This window comes from Accipiter gentilis, chromosome 29 (genome assembly GCF_929443795.1).
Source record: "Accipiter gentilis chromosome 29, bAccGen1.1, whole genome shotgun sequence".
Taxonomy (NCBI): domain Eukaryota; kingdom Metazoa; phylum Chordata; class Aves; order Accipitriformes; family Accipitridae; genus Astur; species Astur gentilis.
This window is the reverse complement of record NC_064908.1, coordinates 19,703,501-19,719,849: the sequence shown is the minus strand read 5'-3', so window position 1 is coordinate 19,719,849 and position 16,349 is coordinate 19,703,501. Positions and strand designations below refer to the sequence as shown.

General features: G+C 37.4%; 1 protein-coding gene across 6 annotated transcripts in view; it reads left to right on the top strand.

Annotated features, from left to right (window-relative positions):
* DENND1A (DENN domain containing 1A) overlaps nucleotides 1-16,349 on the top strand; it is a 217,968-nt gene that overhangs the window by 171,053 nt on the left and 30,566 nt on the right. For all 6 annotated transcript variants that reach the window (XM_049833165.1, XM_049833161.1, XM_049833164.1 and 3 more), the window contains one exon: nucleotides 5,543-5,674. In XM_049833165.1, coding sequence (XP_049689122.1) covers nucleotides 5,543-5,674 — 132 coding nt within the window. The remainder of the gene's footprint in view (nucleotides 1-5,542; nucleotides 5,675-16,349) is intronic.

The following is a 16,349-nucleotide window of genomic DNA, read 5'->3' as shown; positions in this document are numbered from 1 at the left end:
TACATACATTATGAATGCGTAGTTAACTCTGCCTTAGGTTTATTTCAGATATTCTATTTATTCTATGAAGCACAGCTATTAGAATCTTTTGGGAAAACAAGAGAGCTAACTTGCTAGTAGAACTGAAGTTCTTATTCAGAAATTCTTATTCAATTTGTTGCACAATAGTTTTAGGGGGTTTTCAATCTGTGCTTTCTCAGTAAATTTCTTCTCTAAATTTCTAGACCATCATCTTAAGATAGCGCTGCAAGTGTATCCCTATGGCACAAACAGAAATCTACCTGAACATGTCAACAAAATGTTAATATAAAGGGATTATTGTGCAGCCAGGTTATGAACTGATGAAATTAACTGTGTGTACAATCCAAATGCTGTTTGCTCTCTAAATATTCTAGCAGATTGCTAGAGGTTTTTGAGGAAGGTAAAGTTGCTTCAGATGCTTTTAATGCTGTTATATTTTATCACACTTACTACTTTGTATGTGACCACTTTAGGTATAAAATGAAAATATTAGAAATGTGAAGCAGTTTTCTTGTACATGGAATTTTTTATGTAATTCCATGTGTTTCACTTCTGGACATAACCTTCATGAATAATAAAATGTTTGGCCTTGTCTAAATGTGCATGTCTAAAGCAGTTGGAGCTGTGTAAAATGACCGGATTGTTTTCCTGTATTTTAAATGCTAGTATAATTTTATGCTATTCTGTGACATTTGTATAAAAGGCTGAGAAACGTCTCATTCATTCATTGCTTTGTATTATTATTGTTGTTGTCTTCCTAGTCCTTCAGGCAGCAAGCACTTTTTAAAAAACACACATAACATCTAGAAATAAATGGCCCAATTTTGTTTCACCTTCCTTAGTATGTGGCATTTCTGTAAGATGGTTAAACATGATTGTTCAACATATGCTTTCACAAGAGCTTAAAACATTTCTGTGAGTAGTTGACACATAGTGCTCTACCTCTCCTTTCTTCATTAACTCTGTTCTTTTCTGTCCCATCTTCTTCTCCATTTTGAATGCAACATGGGAAGATAACTCTAACATGAGGTATTGCTCTGTTTAAAGTGATAAAAATAGGAAAAATTGTTTTGGCCACCCTCATATTGTTTTTAATCTAAATGTCTGTCCTGCTCTGTTGACAAGTCTGTTAGTGCATCCTCACCAATTTTCATGTGAGAATGTTGTATTTTTCTTTTGTTTACTTACTAGTGTGTGCAAGTGTTAACTGTTTGAAATTCTGGCCCCACTAAATACTTAATTTTTGCCAGATTTGCGATGCTAGTCTTTCATCTTCTAAGGATAACCTAAGGTTATTTTTAAACTGAACTTACTATCCACTGCTTTTTAACTTATTATTTTCCATTATTAATACAAAAAATATGCAGGCCACTGGTAAGGAAAAGTCAAATATAAACATCCCTTTTCCAGTTTTCACTGCCAAATATGAGCAGCTTCTGTACAAGATAGAATTTAAAAATGCAATAAAGCTAGAGGTCTGCTTCCTACAACTCTGCATAGCAATGGTGACCTCTTAAATATAATCAAGAGCCCATTTTGCCCTTGGTCTGCTCCAGTCTTGGGTTTGAATTGCAAATGAGAAATGCAGGATTGACCTGTTGAGAGGTCACTGTGGTGTGTGTAAGGTCCTTCTTTAATATGATAGTAAAGATTGAATGGGGCTCTATTTCCATCCCTTGTTCATTTGTGGTACAGTATTTCAAAGCAACAGAAATAGTTTTCAGAGGATTCTTATGAGTGATAGCAAATAATTGTTAATAGATACAGCATGGTAGCTTTATTTTATATCTGTTATAGTACTTTTTTCTTTTTCTTTTCTTTTTTCTTTTTCTTTCTTTTTTTTTTTTTTTTTTTTAAAGGCTGCTTTTTCCATTTCACAAATGGACCATGGTGGTCAAGTCACTCCGTTATTGACTCGTTTGAAGCTTAACTACATAGAATTAGGAAAAAGGAGGAATATGAATGGTACCGTCCTCAACTTTCAGTAAGGAGAATGTAACTTACTGAAGGCTTCTGGATAAGACAATTTATATAAATGGTTGGGCACTTGGCGTTAATGTATTCAACATTATTTTACTTACTGGAGCCCCATGTGGCTCTAGTTAATGTCTGTTATCAGTGGGCTGTTGTCAGTGCTTTATTATCAGTACAGCTAGAAACAACTTATTTAGAAGTTTATAAAATAACCTGAAGAATCCTTCTAGACATTCTGGAATCTGTTTTTTGCTCTTCTAATAGGCAGTATTTGTAGTCCATTACAAAAGGTCCCTACAAAAATTACTAATGCATATTTAAACAGAAGAAAACCTTATTCAGTTTACAGGGTAAACTTTATATATCTGTAAATATATATCTTACTCATTCTCTGAAGATCCTCCTTTAAAATAAATAGGTAGTAAAGATTTCACCTGAACAAGACAGTTGTTAGGTGAAGCACTGTTTATATATGGAGATAATTACGGAGTGTGATAGATCATTGTCATTCTCTTTTTCCAGTAATCTATGAAGTATCTTTTTTTTCCTCAGGCAAAAGGTAGTTCTGCTTTTAATAATATCCTTAAATTACACTTTCTCTTCGTTAAAAAGTCACTGAAACATTGCTAGGTTTTTGCATTTCTGGAGAATTTTTTTTCTACTTTTTGGTTGAGGAATAGGTCTCATGTTTTTTTGTTGTTATCCTGAGTTTTTATATATATATATATATATATATATATATGACTTAAGCTACTTCAGGAGAGTCTCGCTGCCTTGTACCAAATCCCTTTTTTGGGAACATGTCAGCAATGAAAAGTCAGACTTAGGACATACCTACCTGGTATGGTACACTGCAGTACGAAGAACTGCTCACGAGCACCAGCCAATCTGGTACACTTACACGGCACAGCTTCAGGTGGAAGTGCTAGCACTGGTCTCGGAAGCAGCGTGGAAGTATGAGACAGCATTCTGGCTGGTAAATCCTCTCCCTCAGTTGGGATGCACAGGTCTAACTGGCTTTTCTTTTAGTACCAGAAATGGGCACTGCTTTTTTAAGGCCTGCCTGCACTATGATCCACTGCAGTTCTTTGGTCATTTGTAGTTCTCGAGCTGAAGAACTGCTTTTATCAGTAGACGTTTTGTGAGCCCTGATACCTTTCTGAAGCTGAAATTCAGAACTGGAGAGTCCTGTTTTCCTATTTGTGGTTTTATCTCTCTGTCTGTCTTGTACTCCCCACTGCCTTCTGAATAACTGTATTCAAAGTCTGTTAGTGGTCTGAAGGTGTGTCACAGACTTCTTTGAAGGATTGTTGTCTACTTTCCAATTATAGAATTGCCAAACGCTTTGACATTTAATGATTTTAAAGCTACTTAGAGCCCTTATTTGGGGCATTTAAAAACAGGTTTCTCTGTTTATTTAGCTCAAATGTGTTTTCATCGGAGGTAGAAAACAAGACTTTTGTGAAGCAAATTTTGTTTTCATGATCGAAGCTGTGTTGTTGATTTGTCTGCCTTTTGGGGATTTTGAAAAAATCAAGAGGTGTCAAATAGTTTAATTCTCATATTTTATTAAGTAAATTTAAAAAAAAAAAAAATTGCCTGAAACCTGCTGCAATTTCTTTGGAAGTCTGTACGCCAAACACAGTGGAAATATACTTTAGGAACATGTTATCTTTTGTATGCAATTATATCATCAGAGAAGTACAGCAAATCTATAGCAATAAAAGCTGCAAGGATTTGCAGTGATCGTTATACATCTTAGGGGGTTTTGCTTAATGGCTTGATCTGTCTGTATCTGTTATCTCCTCCCATTCCCCTGACGTCCAAACATTTGTGTCCATTTTACTTTTTTCTGGAAATTTTGCCTGGATTGGAAGGTGCTTTGCTTTCTGTTGATTCCCAGCTGTCTCTTGCCTTGGTTGGAGCCTCAGCTCCAGGTGGAACCCTGAAAGCTCTGAAATGCTGGGAACCTCCGCTGTTCAGTGCAGGTCAGGTGGCTTTCAATGTGCTGGGCACCATGATGGTGTATACGTAACAGGTCTGAAGCTTGGTGCACATTTAGTGTGTGTATATGTATATACACACACACATATACTTGTATAGAAAGATGTAAGTAAAGTCTGTATTTAATGTCATTACACTTCAGAACAGTATATGTTGCTGCCATAGGTTGTGTGATTCCAAAGCTGACCAGATCCCTTGATAGGTTGTTGCTGTTTTGGAGCCAAAGTATGAGTTTGACAGAAGGGGCTTGTTTTGGGGCTCTTTGTTACTAATTCAGTGTACTTTCTTGTGGTTTTTTTTTTTTTTTAAGACAAGGTAGCATTGTGCAGCTGGAGGGCGTGGGGAGGAAAAAGTTTTTCTCTCTAGTTTGACCTTAACAAGTTGTTAATTTCCCCACGATCCTTATGCCCATATGGTGAACCACTGCTCTACCAGCTGGATCTAAAAAGGTCTCTCAGCTTCTCTGTGGAGCAGACAAAGCCCCTTAGAAAGTCCATCCAGCTTTTTGTTTCATTTGACCTAAACACATTAGGTCAGTCTGTGTCCAAAAGAACCATTTCTAATTGGCCATCAGCTTACATGTCTCATTATTGTACCTTAGCAAGACAGAAACTTGAGGGGGCATGTCAAAGGTCAGCGAATCAAAGCAATGTCTATGTCAGCAGCCAACCTTAGGTCAGTCTTGCGGAGCTACAGTGTGAGCAGGTTTCTCTCTATATTTACCAAGCATTATTTCCTTGACATTGTTGCAAAGAGATGTAAGGTTTGGGGCCCACTGCGTTACAGACTGTTTCTCAACTGACTTTTAAACTCTTTTCTCCTTGTCTGATTCCTTATGTCTGCATGCCTTTGTCATTTTCAAAACCTATGTTACATATACCATACATACACTTGCCAAGTCTTCTAACTTAGGTTGGTGGGTCACTTTACTTCTGAAGATGAGGACTAATGGCAAAAGCAAAAGCAAAGCAAAACAAAAAAGCATCCTGCTAGGCAGCAGTTTGTTTTATACAATCTCCTGAGGGCATATTCAGTATACACAGACTCAAAGATAAAATGCAAAGCTAACTAAGCTGTGAGTTTCATGTCTCCTTGCCACTTCCACAAGTAATTGTTCTGCTACAGATAATTCTGTGAAGTACATAAATAGAATTACTGTTTTCATTTAGGTTTACAAAAAGCAGAATAGCCTTCTTCCTAGATTTCTGTTGAATTTGTTCCTAGAATAGAAATTTTGAGCTATGTTTTTTTTCTCCCTATCTATTTCCTGGCTTTTGCATGTTTAAGTCAGACATTTCATTGAATGTATCTGTTTACATGCAACATTTATATTAGGAGGAGAGAGTGGTTGTGTACAAGCTCTGATTGACAAAATGCAACAAAATGTTTTATTCTAATGATGTTTTCTTTTCTGTACTTTGGTTTTCTTCTCCCCTAACATCAAAATTGTTAGTCAGCATTATCCTCTAGTGTCTCCTTTGTGCCCCTTACCCTTAATCAAGAATGTTCCTGGCCATGCTATTCACCTTTTCCTACCATACAGGACATTGCTGAGAATGGGTGTTCTGCAGCACCGGAGGAATCTCTACCAAGGACAGCGCCTTCTCCATTGGTTGAAAAGAAGGACCCTAAATTAAGAGAAGACAGAAGACCAATCACAGTACACTTTGGTCAGGTATGTTTTAGTGTTAGGTTTCTTTAAATTGTGTGACTCAGCAAAAATAGTTCTGAGAACAGTCAGAGTAACGAATATGCCAATTGTTTCATTATTTTTTGCAACTGAATTATGTTGTTATAGATTTATTTCTGTTGTATCTTTTTAAATGGTATTCTAAAACCTGGTTTTTTTCTGGGGTTTAGTGATTCCTTTTGTTCATAGAATGATTTTGAGGAAAATAAATTCTAAGTGAATGGGAGGGAGCATAATTACTATAGCAATTTTATAAACTATTTTATAAACTATTTTGCTGTTCTTTTAGCATGCAAAGTGCTATAACCCTCAGGACTGAGGATGTATAATTTAAAATGTCCTCTGTTATCTAGCCAGATCATTAGTGTCAATATGGAACATCCAACTATTAAAGCATTTTAACATTCTCTGAAAATTAAATGCGATGAACTGAGATGGAAAAATCAATTAATAGCTTATTAGTGTACTCTGTATTTCAGTATTGACAACTGAGCTATACACATTAGTTACTCTTATAATGTTTCTTCTGATATGTCTGCAAAAGAGTGAGTTTGGTTGTGTGGTTTTTTTAAGAGCTAGTTATTTAGAAAATGTAGTTGCTCTGATTTTGATGGAAAAACATACAGTATTTATTACCAGTTTGCCAGTGTTCCCCTATTAAGTGTAGACTGACTCAAAAAACGTTATTTGTGTTCACACTTCTCTTTTCTTTCCCTGTATCTGTTTTTTACATTATTATGATCAGAAAACAGAAGTGAGTATCCGATTTCTTCTAAGGAAACATAGTGTAATTTTAAATTAAATTTAAAAATTTTAAAATTGTAAAATATTGAGAATTATAAAATGTGAAGCAAACCAGATTTTTAGATAAGTATCTATTAATAGAAACTAGTCAGTATAGCTGCACTGACTGTTTAGGTATTAGATAGGGCTACTTGAGATATAATCATTGCTCAGAGCAATGTTGTCTGTATCATTTTAGAATTAGATTTCTTTCAGAACTTTCACCACTGTGCTAAATGTAGGTTCTTGGAGACTTTTTTAAAAAACATTCTCTTCCAATTAAGTATTTGCAGTAGTGATTTATTTTTCACTTACTTTCTGTGCCAATATAGTTGAGAGGAACTGGGGCTACTGGAGAAATGTAGCCATCTAGCTCTAGCAGAAAAATGTTACATTTCATTTAAAGCAGTCAGAAATCCAGATAATATTGTAATCTACTTTCAGGTTTTTTCCTTTAGATTTTTATGGAGGATGGATGGTTCAAACATTTTGGTAAATTAATGAAATATATAATTGAGTGGAAATTTAAATTCATGAGGTTTTTTAACAGTCACTTTCAAATTTTTTAATGATCGCTTTCTCTGTGTCAAAAGAAACACACATCAGCTTTACTGAACTACTGGCTGCGGTGAAAGGCTCGCTTGCTAAATGCTTATTACTGTCATTACATTACAAATGTCGGTTTCCAAAAAATGATCTAACTTAGCAGTTGTAGGTCTATCTCACTTATAGCCTTTGTCCTTTCACAGGTCTTTTTTTCCTGATAGCCCAATGCCAAAATGAAAATTAAATCATACTTTCATTCAAAAGGAAAAGATGTTCAGGTTTATGAAATATAAATTAAGGCTTTGGGGAGGAAAAAAGCAGCAACATTTACTGTTCAAATGGGAGATGGCTTCTAACTAGTGATTAAAGGGAGAGATTTTAGTGTCACTTTTAACTCTGTCAAGAATACAGTAGGTGGGAACAATTAAAAAGCCACAAGAACTCTGAAATAAGGGCTGTTTGTGCATTCACAGTTCTTATAAACTGAAGAGGATGAAAGAGGCTTTTTTTCTCATTGTCACTTGCTTTCTATGTCTGCTAGTATTATGCTAGTGTATATGGCAAAGGCAGACTTTTTTAAAATGCATGCATGCGGATTAGGGTCAAGCCCTGTGTATCAGTAATGCAGTAAGCCTCGTCCATACCACTGCAGTGAGAGAGCCTACCAACAGCAGCTAGATGCTTTAATTGAGACATGCTGTCAAAGTGACAAACACATTTGCATACAGTCTATTTATTTTTGTTGGAAAGGTCTGCAGTCTGCTGTTGGTTGAACATTCTTAATCAGCTCGCTGTAAGTGAGCCGGCAGCTAGCTGTCCTATGCTAGGTGCTTCTCTTCATTACATGACAGATTAGCTAAAGGGGGATGGGCTAGCAAGCCAGCAGCAACCTTTAATTTTAACTCATTATCTCTCACCCTATAGTGAGGTAGTTTCTAGCTTTTCCAAATACAGTTGTGTATCTGCAGTTGTTAGGCTACAAAAAAATATCAGTAACATATCTTGAAATGTCTTTGAATGTATAGCACCTCAGCTGATTTTTCTCAAAAATTTAGCAGCAATTATCTATCTGTGTGAGATTCTGTAGTGTTGTAGCTCATCTTGGCAAGTGGTTATAAGGCATTGTTTGAGAGAGTTGTTTATTATGGAATTGTTTTGACAGTGGTTTCTGTAATACTAAGACATTGTGGGGAGGCTCTCCTTGATCGTGAAAAGAAGGATTTTAGCCAGATAGCCTAGGGCAATGCAATAAAGATTTAAACAAAGTGTTCTTAATAAGACTACGTGAGGAGACCAAAGTGGAAGGGCGTGACCAGAGCTTTTTCTCTGGTTTGACTTTGCATGCTTTTTGGTTTACTCAGGGTGGGTTTTTAATATTGATCCTCAGATCAACCAAATATAAGGAACTATCATCATGGGCTCTGAGGCAATAGAGCTGTACTCAACAAGTAGCAAGAGCAATACAGGCAACTAAGGTTTAATGAGCGGAGAGAAGAGGGAACAATTTTCAAGCCAAGAAAAAGAGTCGAATAGAATGTACTACTGAATAGTACTCTCTTTTGTGGAAAAGTAAGGTTAATTATAGCAGAAGATACAATGCTGCAGAGAACATCCTTTGTGAATGTCTTATTGCTTGCTTTCTTCTGGCTTTTTGTCTTAAAGCGTGACCAAAACTTACTTAGAACATTGGAAAACATGCTGAATATTCAACTACCAGCATCCACTGCCACTGCCATAGCTATCCTTGGGATCCTTACCAGTTGTGCCAGGCAGGGCGAGCACTGTGAGCCCACTAACCATTGAACAGGGCAGAGTGGGACAGCTAATACAGGTGATACGTGACTCGGGTGTTTGTAGCTTTTGCTTCCATGCATAGTCTCCCTGTTTTTAGGTAGAAAGCACGTGTTTATATTTGTCATCTTTTAGCTATTTGGAGAATAAACACTACAGTGTGTCACTGTGACTATTTTGAACACACTCCTTGTCCAAGCAAGCAGCCAGTAGGGGCTACTTTGGCAGGACCCAAAGCTTGAAACATTGAAGTCTGTTGTGATACTGGTTGTGTTTGGTTTGGGTTGTTTTTTTGGTGGGGTGAGGTGGAGGAAGTTGTTTGGCTGTTGTTTGGGTTTTAAAATAATGTTCATTTTTGCCTAATGGCTGCAGAAATTTTAGTTCTCTTGATTGTTCATAAATCTTATCATTTTATGTTCAAAATAAGGAATAATGACTGTCTGAATTCTGAGTTTGCATTAGCAGTGCTTGAGTTGTGTGTTTCTGCCAGAAATTTCAGCTTCCATCACTGAACTGGTGGTAGTGGTGAGCTACAGTGATAAGGATGCTGCACAGAGCATAATGTTAAGTAGCCTTAGATCTCTTCTGCTTTGTGATTTTCATTAACTGATTGATCTGCATTGCAGTTCAATTTTGTGTGATTTCAGAAGCATGTTGTTTGAGGAGTTCTTAATATCTCTATACCCTAAACAGACATGACAATTCATAAGTTGCCTTTATGCCACACACACAAAAAAAACCCCAAACCCCAAACCAAAAAAGAACAAGACATTTTGCTTTTCTTTTTGAAAGACCGAACTACTGTGATAAGGTATTTTGTGGGTTTGGTTTTTTGAAGGTTTTTTTGAGACAGAGGTCTCAAATATCTCATTCAAGAATTCGGGTAAGTGATTTTTATACATGTTATGTATGTTATAGCCAAAAAGCAGAGAGTCTGGGCAATGCAGGCATCTCCTTAATGATGGTGATTGTATAGCTGTTTCAGCTAACACAAGCAGCTCTCCAGAATAACTTGCTGAGTTTTTAATAAGCAGCAGGCTTTCTCAGTTCTCTTATATGTATTTAATTTTGCATTATCTAAAGCAAAAGAAACATAACAAAACAAAAATGCTTTATAATATATGAATTGATGATTTTGCTAAGGGAGAAAGGTAGATTAATATCTGAATCTGATATTTTAGAAGCTTTTCCCTCCAGAAGACAGTGCTTAACTATTAGGCCACTAGTACACCAGCTGTGGCTATGAGAAACACCTACAGTGTCTGTGTACCACAGCCAGGAGAAGAAATGCTGTATGATTTTTAGTTTTTTGAGACTTTGCTTAGATGAGCGGACACATTGACAGGTCCCTTTAACTACTGCAGTTGTGTGTACTGGTGTGTGTTCATACAGCTCTATTGGAACCTGTACCATTGTACAGTCTGAGATTGTGGGTATCACATGGTCAAAAAGAACACTTAATGTTTGACAGAGTTGCAGCCCTCTTCTTGGGGAGTAAAGGGAGCAGTTTATTTTCCAGAAATATACTTCTTTTTAACATGTCTTTCTCCTAATGAGGCTTCTGCTTCTATCCACACTGCTTCCCACCCCTCCACCCCTAATCAAACCTTCATGCTATTCTGCTGAAAAGTTGCAGTGACTGCTTCTACAAGAGCCTCCTTGTTCACACAGGATCATTACCTATGCCCAGGCTTCCCATCAGTCTTTGAGAGGTGGTGTAAGCACAAGAGGGGGTGAGCCTAGAGTCTTTAAAAACAAATCTATACTTAGGAACATTCTTGCTCTGGAGCTTTTACACAGTCAGTAGCATAACTGACCTAGTATAATTAAAACAATAAAAGATAAGCTTCCAGAAACATCATTTTTTGGGAAAGGGTATCATTTCATTAGAAGCAAGTTATACTGTCTGTTCTGTTCAGCTCTCTAATTGTTTCTATTCTGATTAGAATGTCTTTTGTCAGCTTAGATATGTTTCTGTGGCTTATTTTTATTTACCAGCAGAGTGTTTTATTCCATTTATGTACCAAAAGGTAAAGCTTAAGAAGATACAAAAGACTCTTCCAAGTATTGTCTCTACTTAAGAGATTCAATCCTATTCTATTCTTGATGCAAACTAGAGAGAATTAGTTTTCTGGGGGCTAACATAAGTAACTATGAAACAAATGGACAATATACTCATGTACTAAAGCAGCTTATTGACTGTGAAAAGACTTGTCCAAGTTCTCTTCCCAGCTGATTCTTACTGCTGTTAAACTTTTGCAGGCCACAAAATGGAAATTGCCAGCTTATTTGCTGTTTTGATCATTTGCTGTAAATGAACATGTTCATTTTTCCCATTCATGATCTGCACTTAGACATGCAGAACAAACAGCTCTGCTTTGTAGGGCAGGTTTCTTCTTCAAGAAGATTAAATGGCATTAAGAGGTCAGGGGGAAGATGGGGAGAAAGCCAGCCAGCTACATTCCAGAAATGCAAAACTGGATCCCTGAGGCCAGAGGCAGCAGAGGGAGGGATTATCTTCAGGGTAAAAGAGATGAAGTAGGCAAGGGAGGAAGGTTCCTTTGCCAGACCCTATGACTCCCTTCACACCCAGGTGCATTGGAACAATAGCAGATTCGCCTGGATCACAGCAGGCATTGTGTGGCACTGAGGTAGAAACAAAAGTGGAAAGGGGAAAACAAGTTCATTTTCTAATATTCATGCAACTGTATGCTATGGTTGCAAAGCCAGCCTCCTATTCTTGCCACTCTGAACTGTTCTGACAATAGAGATACCTTCATTAAGAAAACAAACTTCCATTCCACTCTTCCCCACTGATGAGCAATGTCGTCTCCCTGTCCCTTTCTGCTGATCCACATGGGAGTTTCTTCTCTCTCTCCATTTGATTCTTTATGGAGTTAGCAAAGGTATAAGTTTATTTCTTTAAATTTATTTTGTCTTCAGAAAGCTTATTTACTACCCTCATTTCTTCTCACTCCTTTCTTTGACTGTTCCTTACAGAAAGGAATTCACTAATGCTCAGTAAAAGTCACCTTGCATGAAAGACAAATGTATTGGCCCAGAAGCACTTGTCCATCCAATGTCTGCTTGAGACTACTCAAATGTCCCAGCAGGTTCTTAGGGGACAGTGTTCTTAGTCAGGGGAATAAAAACAATGTCAATGGACAAGAAAATAATTCATTTGATTGAAATTCTGGTTGGTGGTGTGCAAGATTTGCAGAAATGGCAATCCATGGGATAGGAGTTATCTAACTAAAAGTCTTCCACTCTTGTCATGCGTGTAAATATTTGACAAGTGAGACCTGGCGCTCTCTTTAGGAAGATGTACACCACCTGCAGAGCATACCCAAAGGTTACTGCCTTTCATGCACTCACTTGCCAGTATTTTCTAATGAGCAACCAGAGAGCTGTGTTGTCTTCAGCTACTGCAGCAATGTAGTATGAATGTAGCTCATGCTATGTAGGAATTCATGCTTTGCAGTAAGATTATGTCGCTGTAGTCCTGCATCCAGCAGATGTGTTCATCCATGAAAAAGCACATGCCGGACTATGGCTTTTAGTGTTTTCCAACTGTCTTGGCATTTCAAGCACTTCTTAAACAGGGATGTTAAGAATAAATTTACTGCCCCGGGTACATGCAAGTCAGATGCCATAACGCTTGGATGTATGAAGAAAATACTGTGGTTGAGCCGACCTCCTAGGGCTCTGTGACAAGCAATAGCAGCTGTAATGTGTCTGCAGCATTTCCTTGTTAGTCCTGTTATGTTGAGGAACCCATAAATATCTTGTAGAGAGTATCTTGGTCCATCACTGCTGGCATGTGGAAGAAGAATTGTGCTTTATAAATAATACATATAAAATAAATACATCAGTACATGCAAGGCTAACCAAATCACCTAGATTGACAACTTGAGAAAAGCTCAGAGGGTCTTATGGATGACTTGCTTAGTCTATCAATGTAGATCAGCATCCAGAAGCTTCTTATGTATTACTTATGAAGTTGATACGTGCAGTTAGGCCAGAACTGTCTGACTTGACCTCTGGGCCCCTGGATTAAACTAGAAGATTAAAGGGAGAGAGTATGTGAAACATATGATTCTTCCAACTGCTAACCCCACTGTGATTGCTTGTTTGGCCAGGCATTTTTTGGATTTGCCCTTCAGAGCTGAACTGATTAATACCAAGTAAAACAGTTGTGGAGTGCCATGCTACAGATGAAGGAGCCATGTACTTTTGTGTGTTTGTGTGGAGGAGTATTTATGCAGGAGTAATTATGCAGGCTTCTTCGGTGAGTGATGAAGCTGAGCAAAGCAGATAGTCATTCCTGTTTATAAAACTCCTTAAATGAGAGACCATCTCTTCTTTTTTTTTTTTCCTGTACAAGTATTCTGCTTGCTAGACAGGAATAGCTGTTAAAAGGTAATAAGGCATATGTCCATTTTCCAACATTTTAGATCATATGGGTTGCATGATCTCCTTGATTTGAATTCCAGTATCAGGCCCACAGAAAGCCCAATGTAAAGCTGACAAAATGACCAGTTAAAAAAGAACACACGCACAAAATAGGGCGACTTTTTTCTTTATATTTAATATTGCATTGCTGGATTTTCCAGTATTTTAAATGAAAAATATATGTAGTTAGTTCCATGTTGACAATGTCCTTGAGGATTTGACAGTGAGATTTTCCAGCAGTTGCTCTTCGTTAGAATCCTGGTGGTGTTTAATAAGGCAGCCAAACTGCTGGCACCTTCGGTTCTTGTTTGTTCTCCGAGGGCTCGGGGCTGCTGCAGTAAGCACATCGACCAGGGCTGATCATTACAAGGGCGTACGCCACCATGAATAAAAATGTCACACGTTTTCCCATCTCACAGCGGTACAAAATGTCAGTCCTGTCAAACAGACATTGCAGGTAGCAGTGAGCAGTCAGTACAAATTGGGAAGCCGAATATTCCCCCAGCTTTCTGATATTCTTCATCTGAAGCAGAAGAAAAACAGTTGTTAACCTATTAGCTGTGATTTTAAACTCTGCTGAGATAGTAGATGGATAGACTTTAACACATGGGGATAAATATATTCCTGGGGTCTGGGATTTTTTGCAACATGTCTCTCCATCCATGTATGTTGAGAAACAGATAGAATGAAAACAAACCAAATATACCAAAAATATGCCTCATTTTGTAGAAGTCCTTTGGAAATTTGAACGTTATCTCAATGAGATTCTCCCTCAAACTCTTCCCTGTTTTATCTCTGTGAATAGTTCTGAAAAAAACCCTCCTTGCTGTTTTGCTAGTAATCCAGAAAGGGCATGGTTCAATGAGTTAAGGGAGTTTTCTTTCATGGTCCTTTCATCATGCAGTAATGTAACAGACAATTGTGATTTTATTCTCTTTCTGTACGAATGAAGGTTATGCTGCTTTCAGGCTAAGGTGTATTTGCAATGTAGAGTCCATAGGATATGTTATTTCCTGAGTGTTAGATGTGCCTTAATACCATGAACATATCTGTGTGTTCACCGAGTTTTATCCATCTAGGATTGAGGCATGGATATTGTCCATGCAGGATTCTGCTGTTACTGCAGGGTCCAGAAAAAATCTGGTGCAGAAGATTAGGTGCAAAGGAGGTGACAAAATATCAAAGAAATAACAAAAAATGGTACTAAGTCACCAGTTGTTGCCCTAAGGGACAAGTAGGGCAGGTAAAATGGGCTGCAGTGGTCTATGTAAAAGTGAGTATCTCAAAGAATTTACTTAAAGTCCATTCTGTAAGTAGAAACATCTTTGGTTTTTCTCTGATACCTTCTCAAAACAAAAAAATGGTGTATGCATTTATGCTAGTGAATTGTTGCAAATGACCCCCTTAGCCAAACAGCATTGATTGCTGAAGCAAATTGCAAAAGGAGGGCGCAGCAAGGAACGCTCATGTCAAAGCACTACAGAAACAGAGCAGTTAGAAACTGGATTAAAAGAACGCTAGCCTGCTCCTGGCTTATGTATTTAGCTGTCTGCAGTATGACTGTTAGAGTCATCTAAGGCCTCACTACATATAAACAAAATAAGGAAAAAAAAAAATGTGTGAGGCTTTTTTGAACCAGAACAACTCTAGATTGAATTAAATATTTTGTGTTCTGTGGGCATCTGTTTCCTGTGGGAAGAGATAGCTACTACATATAGCTTAACTTACAGTGGTTTTCAAACTGTGGTATGCAGGCATCTGGGATCTATGCCAGGTAAATAAGAGGCTGTTGACAGTCATCTCCTTTGGAAAATGTCAGGAGTCTTCAAACTGCAAAGTGTTGAATAATATCAGTTTAATAGTTAGGGATTTTTTTACAGTGTTTTAGAAGAACTGAATGCACATATAGATGGGGGGAGATCAGGGTTTATTTTCAACTGCACAGCAGATAAAAAGTGAAATAGAAGAACTAAGTGGTCACAATCTCAAACTGTATTGATATCATCTTTTGTGGGTTTTGTACTGCTTGTTTGAGCAGTATATGAACTTTCCTGTCACTGGAGCTAGGAAGTAATCAAAAGTCTTGACAGGTCTTTAAACCACAGATACCATTACAAGTTAACCACTACTACATAATATTCCTCTTATCAACGTTATATAAGAACACATGATACTTTGGGGCATGGCCTGAATATGTCTGTCTGCTCAACACTTACTGCACGCATAGAAAAATATATCTGTCTAATTCTCAAAATTCTTCCTTTTTTCTTTAATTGCAGACAAAAGAAATAAAATACCATTCAGTTCTACAGCCAAGGGGTTTATTATTTAAGCCATGTGTTTTTAGACTAGCATCAGTTATAAATAATAATAATTCACAGTAGTGTAACCTATGGTTTTAGGATTTTCTGTCCCTGGCACTCTTCCATAACAAGCAGATTATAAGAAGTAGCTGAGACACCTATTTGCTTCGTCCTGGTGGAACCTTTTAACTTGACAAGATTTACATGATCCTGATACCATGCTCCTGCTTTCATTCTTGGTTTTAGGAGACATCTACATCGGGTTAGTACTGTGTAAGTCCTAGATTTAAAGCCAACTGTGGTATGTTGTACGTTATAATATTTAATATTTTTAAAAGTTAGCTATACTAGGATTGTTTGCACAGTATGAGATTAATAGATGGACATTATCAACACTGCCAAATGAGGATGAGTTATCAGTGCTCTGTGTCTGGATGCATGATAAAATGATATTTTTTTTACTCTTGATTAGGAAGGACAGAGTTTGTCTCAGCCAGGAGAGAGAGGAAGCAAAGGTAGACTTTCAGAAAACCCCTTTCTTCCCCTAGAGTAAAGAGTGAATTTCCTCTCAGTGGGTTTGGGATGGACCTGTGCATCTTTGGCAGTATCCCACAACACCAGATGCCTGAAATAAAGATCCTTATTCAGTATTAAGGAAAACAGGAGCTTATACGCACCCACCTTTCATTTCCTTCTCTTACTGTCTACTTTTCTGTTACGTAACGGAAGATTCCTGGCTAGAAAGATAAGGAGATAGTCCTTATTTTTCTCATTAAACTAATCGG